Source organism: Geospiza fortis, unplaced genomic scaffold, assembly GCF_000277835.1.
Source record: "Geospiza fortis unplaced genomic scaffold, GeoFor_1.0 scaffold452, whole genome shotgun sequence".
NCBI lineage: Eukaryota > Metazoa > Chordata > Aves > Passeriformes > Thraupidae > Geospiza > Geospiza fortis.
In genome coordinates, this window is record NW_005054369.1 from 2695563 (window position 1) to 2701514 (window position 5952).

The 5952-nt window shown below is 41.8% G+C and overlaps 1 protein-coding gene across 1 annotated transcript; it reads left to right on the plus strand.

Annotated features, from left to right (window-relative positions):
• Positions 1–3586: 3586 nt before the first annotated feature.
• Positions 3587–5569, plus strand: NPS (neuropeptide S; the record flags this gene model as incomplete). Its single annotated transcript, XM_031059902.1, is given in 2 exon segments — positions 3587–3685; positions 5360–5569. Coding segments are annotated over 2 exon segments (309 nt in total), but the record flags the coding sequence as incomplete, so codon positions are not given.
• Positions 5570–5952: the final 383 nt, after the last annotated feature.

Below are 5952 nucleotides of genomic sequence, written 5' to 3' on the forward strand. Positions count from 1 at the left end.
GGACACTTCCAGGGATGGGGCAGCCACCTGATACCCAATTTTAGGGGGATTAGAGATCTCCATGGCAGGGAAATGCCCAGAATCAGTCAGGTGTATCCACAGCAGCCCCTCTGTGCCTCTGTGGATGAGATCTCGTGGTGCAGGTGCAGGGTTTGGTTGTGTCCCCTTGCAGCAGTGAGAGCACAGAGGGAATGACCCAAGGAATGAACTTTCCTGCTTTCTGTGTTTCTTCTCTCTTGGTGTCCTGCTGGGATTTTCTATTATCACCGAGTCAGAAGCAGGTTTGTGTGCTGGGAGTGTGATTGATTTCCAGCTCGCACCTTGCAGTGGGCTGAAAGCAAACCACGCTGGTTCTTGGCTTTCTTGATAGTCTTGAAGCAAGAATAAATAAAAAAAACCAAAAAACATTGAGGTTGGAACAAAATATCCCATCAGCTTTCTCCAGCAGACCCGTGCTGAGGTTTCACTGGCAGCATCCCACAATGAAACGAGATTTTGAGCCTTGCCTTTATCAGGAGCTGTGGTTTTACAACTTTTGGGGTTATGCCAATGGACAGGTTGAGGTGTGTTCATCAATTTTCTGTTTGATCCCTTAGCAAAGTCCCACAATGCCAATTTAAAACACTTTGGATTGACTGTTGGGCTGGAAAAAGGAAATACCATGTCCTAAAACTCATAGGATTATTAACCTCAAAAACTTGCAAGGTTTGATAGGCTCAGCTGTGAGTTTTGTGTTGTTCCATATGATTTTTGGGGGAAAACCAAAGGAAAGCAGCGTTGAGGTTCAATACAGCATCCCTCCAACAAGGCAAGCAGGAGGGAAGAGGTGATTTTGTTGCTGATACTGCTGCTGGTTTATTCTGAAAAAATACAAATTTTATGGATGCTGGGAGGTTTTATTGTGGTTCTTAATGATTCATTTGACCTCTGATAGCTGCCAGTGAACCCAGCCTAGGAGCAGAGCCTCTGCAGACAGAGCAGGAGACAGAAATGTCAATTGCCACTTGTTCTGTTCAACCTGATTCCTCCCAACCTGAAGTGGGAATATCTGGAATGGAGCTGAATCTCCATCTGTGTTTCAAGCATGCAAATCACAGGTGTGTTGTGTTAAATTGCATCCTGAAAAGCTGGGAAAAAGGACCTCCAAGGAGAGAGGAGCAAATGGGAGGTTGGAATGTTCAGGAAATATTTCTCTGTGTGTCTGAGGGGTGGGAAAAGCCCTCGGGCCCCGTGGTGATGTCTCAGTGACTCCTGCCTTGGTACCATCTGCATCTCCAGGGGAGGTTCAGGTTGGATATTGGGAACTTCTCTTCCCAAAAAGGGCTGTCCAGCCCTGGAGGGATTTAAAGCCCTGTGGAGGTGGCGCTTGGGGACGTGGGGCAGTGCTGGGGAATGGTTGGACTCAGTCTCAGGGCGCTTTTCCAACCCAAACTATTCCATGATCCTGTGGTTCTTCAGTTCCAAAGCAGTTTGTGATTTCTCACCTGGTCAAAACTTCTCTTTTAGAGGGATGTGAGAAAGGTGAGGATAGGAGGGACTGACCAGGCCCAATGGGAGATCAAACAACTCACAAATTTTAGAATTAAGTCAATAATCCACCATAGTTTACCCAGAGAGTCTCAGGCTGAATCCAGAAACCCTGAGCTTCAATTGCCAGCCTGTTCTGGCCCCTCACCTTCCACAAAAAGTGTTGTGTGAAGGTTAATTTCAGATTAAAACGGAGTTGGACTAAATGCAGGCACAATGAGAGCTGAGCTGAGCTGTGCCCAGGCAGAACCCAGCCCAAAGTGCTTTTCTGTGCAGCAGGAACACGACCTAATCCTCTTATCCTTGCACTTGGAGGTCCTGGATGAGTGGGAATGGGAGGTTCCATTCAAAGAAAGGATTTTCTCTCTGAATAAGGCTGGAAATGCAAATAGTCACCTGTTCTGCTGATGGGTTTATAAAGAGTTTTAAGCTGCAGGCTTTAAAATAGGCAAATTTCATCCTCATTTCAGCCCTTGTGGCCCTGGAGAATCATGGAGAGCTTCACCAGCAATCACAATTCTTTTAAAACCACTTTTTCTTTTTAGAAAGTAATTTCAGAATCTTGGATTTTGTCAACCTTGACGTGATCAGCACCACCATGGTGAGGGAGAAATGGTCAACCACAGGCAGAGATCACATCAGGAATTTTTGTTTAAAACTCCTGAAGGTTCTTCCATGCCACTGGGTTTCTCCTCACAGTTCTCTGGCTCCTGGAATGAAATGCACTTTATCAGGAGACTGAATCACAGCATCATGGGATCATTATGGTTGTAAAAGACCTTCCAGACCATCGAAATGATCTGAAATATTGCAGTGAAATTTGGCATCATTTATAACAGTTCAGTCTCCCCAAAGACTCACACCAAGGTCCCTTCTTGAGCCCTTGTCTGTTGATTTTTCTGTGTCAACACCACAGGAAATGCAACATTTGGGGTTTGTGCCTCACTCTGTGCATGTCTGACACTCTGTGGCTCTCAAAAAATGCTCCTCCGTGTTTTCTTTTGAACCCTGGAATGGTTAAAGTTGGAAAAGCTCTCAGATCAGTGAGTCCAAGCACTAACCCAGCACGTTTTTGTAGTTGTGCTGGTCGTTCTCAGAAAAAATAAATGGAATTTAATGTTTTTCAGCATTCCCTGTGCAGCCCAACATTCCCAGACCCTGTGGGATTCAGCACTTTCACCCCATTCTGGATAAATAAACCACAGAATCCCCTAAAACACTGCACCATTAAATTTGTTGCAGCAACAAATGATGCTTTTAGACATGAAACATTTGCTGTGCTGCTGGAGATTAACAGAGTTTATTAATGAGATTAACAGAGTTTATTAACCCTATAGAAGTTTGGATTGGCTAAACTCAGTGTGGGCTGAGATACGGCTGCATAGTAGAAATTAATGTCCAAAGAATTTTAATTGCCAGAAAATAATTTCATTTGGTGTATATAGAACTAAGCACATAAAAAAAAATAATGTTGGGGGGAGAAAGATTAAAAAAAAATTATTCTTTGTTATGGGGTTGTTTTGAGTATAATAAGACTCTTTGAGGATTTTTTTACTTAAAATGGACTTTTAATGTTTCTCTCTTGCTGCCAGGCTTTGCAAGGTCTCCACCTGATATATTGGAAGTGGCAACAAACTCTTGAGATGGATTTTTGAAATCTTTAGACCTCTGACCAGGCTTGCAGTGATGACACAGAGGTAACAATAAAACCACTCGAGAGACATTTAATGGGACACTTTAAATGAAATCCCCGGGGTTGGTGATGGCAGCTGAGCGTGTTCTTGCCATTTTCCCATTTAACAAGAAGAAAAGGCCAAACAAGGAGCAATTAGTCAGAATAAAATCAGCTTTGATGACATTTTCCCTCCTGAACTCTGGTATAAAATGGTCACCTGAGGAAGAACTGAAAGGATATGTGAGGAATTTGGATGTGGAGCTGCATGTTCACGCACACAGCGCTGGGTAAAAAATGAACAGGTAAAGCCACCGCGGGGTTCTTGGTGCATGGGATGCTCTCTGCTCATATTTTGCTTGGTTTTGGTCCAAATTTTCATTAATCTCAGCTTTTCTTTGAAGTCTATGCAGGTTGAACTTGGTTTTCATCCTGTGGATCTCCATGACATTGGTGTGCTCGGGTTTCCCAGTTGACCCTTCCATGGTAAGTCCCATTCTCCAATTACTCCCAGATCTGTTTCATTCCTCTTAAATTACTTCTTTATTTAAATTCAATTTGTTTGCTTGGCTGCTTCTTTGCTGCTGTGTTTTTTATTTTTTATAAAACAAAAAAACTTTCTTGTATTAAAGCTATTGGTTAAGTATTATTGCCTAATTTTCCTGGAGCATAGCCTAATTTTTCCTGGTGTTATTAATAAAATATGCAAGCCTCTGCAATAATCATGTGAGCAACTCAGTGCATATTTAATGTGAAGTGTGGGGAGCTGAAATCCTGGATGGAAGAGAGAAAATCACAAATCTCCTCTCCATTTAATCTGAATTCCTTGCACATCTCAAAGAGGTGCAATTAGATATATATGTATTAATTTAACTTATTGCTAGTGAGTTTATCAATTAATTAACTTATTTATAATCAACTGATTTATTTAGACACAGCTGGATCTGAGTAGCCATATTTCCTAATGGATGGATTCTCTTTATGGCAATGATATCATGGTTAAAAGGACTTTAATTGCTTCAATAAATGTCAAATTAAAGGTTATTTGTTCAGGAAATCTAGTGAAATAGCAGCTAAAAATTCAAAAGGAGAATTTCTCTGTGCCTGCTTTTTTGGGTTTAAAAGTTTTATTCCTTGCAAAAAGTGTTTTTCTTGATAGGCAGAAAATTCAATCTGGGACGCGCCTTGTCAGTGGCAGAAGGTGTTGGTGGCAGAAAAAGTCATTAAACAAACAAAAAAAGTTAACTTAATAACCAGTATTAAAGAAGAGCAATAAAACCCTGAATTAAAAAAAATTCTAATTAAGCTTTGCCAGTAGTTCCAGGTGTTAATCCTATGGCTTTGCATGGAATTTTTAGATATTACAGAATATGACTTCTTTAAGATGGAAAATCAGCTGGGAAATCAGGATATGATGAAATACACACAGAGCAACCACAGACATGCCAGGAAATGGTTTTATTTTATAATTCAGCAGTTATTAAATGCAGTTTATTTTAAGAGCTGTTCAAATATGTGGAAGTTTTTATGTAGTTGGCTTCTTTTTTTGTCCTATAGAGTGCAAGTAAAAGGAATGTGTGCAAAACCCTGGATTTTTGTCCAAGCCTGGATTTTTATGCAGACTTTTTAAAATTCCCATTACTATTTTGTCATTATTAAACTTACTCAGAACTACTTCCAGAATTGGTCATAACTACTGGAAAGCATCCCCCAAATTTTAGCTTTACAGGTATATTTGTTTTCTCTTACCTGTAATTTCAGGAGCAGAAGTTCACACAGGTTATACAAAGCTGGTATTTCATTTTTCCCTGAAGAAATCTCATTTTCCAGCAATAAACACCTGGGTTGTTCCAAGGAAACTATGTCACAGCTGGTCAGCATCACAGAAAACAATTCATATCATACCCTAAACATAATTGTATCAGTATTTTAGACCAGAAATGTATAAAAAACAATGAAAAAATCTGATTTTGAACACGATAAATCCTTAGAAAATAACAGCTCATCCCTGGCATTCAAAGCATAAATTGCTTTTGTGTTTCTACTTTGCTCTGTATCCTGAACAAGTCCTGGCAAATACACAAATCCGTAATTTTACCTTCTCTTATATATTTTTTCCCCGTTTGTTTGTTTGTTTGTTTGTTTGCCTTTAATCTCCAGAGCACCAACCCCTTTTATTTGACCTGCCAGCTGTATGGGAGATGGGATTCGTGCCTGGTGCTGCTGAGCAGCTGCCTGTCCAAGGTGGGCAGGGGTGAGGAGCTGCCCCTGGGGAAGCCTCTCCCGGAGTCCCTTCTCCGCAAAAGGTCCTTCCGCAACGGCGTCGGAGCGGGAATTAAAAAAACTTCCTTCCGAAGGGCAAAGTCCTGAGCAAGTGTCCCAAAGCCCGGCCCAGGTTTTGACATCTGGTGTTCCAGTCCTTGCTTTGAGTTCCTTTTGATGCTTTTCTCTGACGAAGCCACCTCTGACAGAGCCCCCAGATGTCGCTCCCCAAGCGCCGCGAGCCGAGCGGAGCAGAAGGGAGCGCTCGGGAAGGGCTTTGCTCCCAAAGTCACACTGGCATAAAGTTTTGTCTCGAAATGAATGTTTTCATTTGCTTCATTTCCCTCCTTTGTCAGGCTACAGGTTTTAATCAAGCTGCTCTTTGATTCATACGAAGATAATCCCGTGCTTTGAGGAGATGTGTGCGCGCAGCCTGTGGGGAGGACGGAGTATTCCCAAAATCCCTCCTCTCTGCCAGGCACGAGGCATTC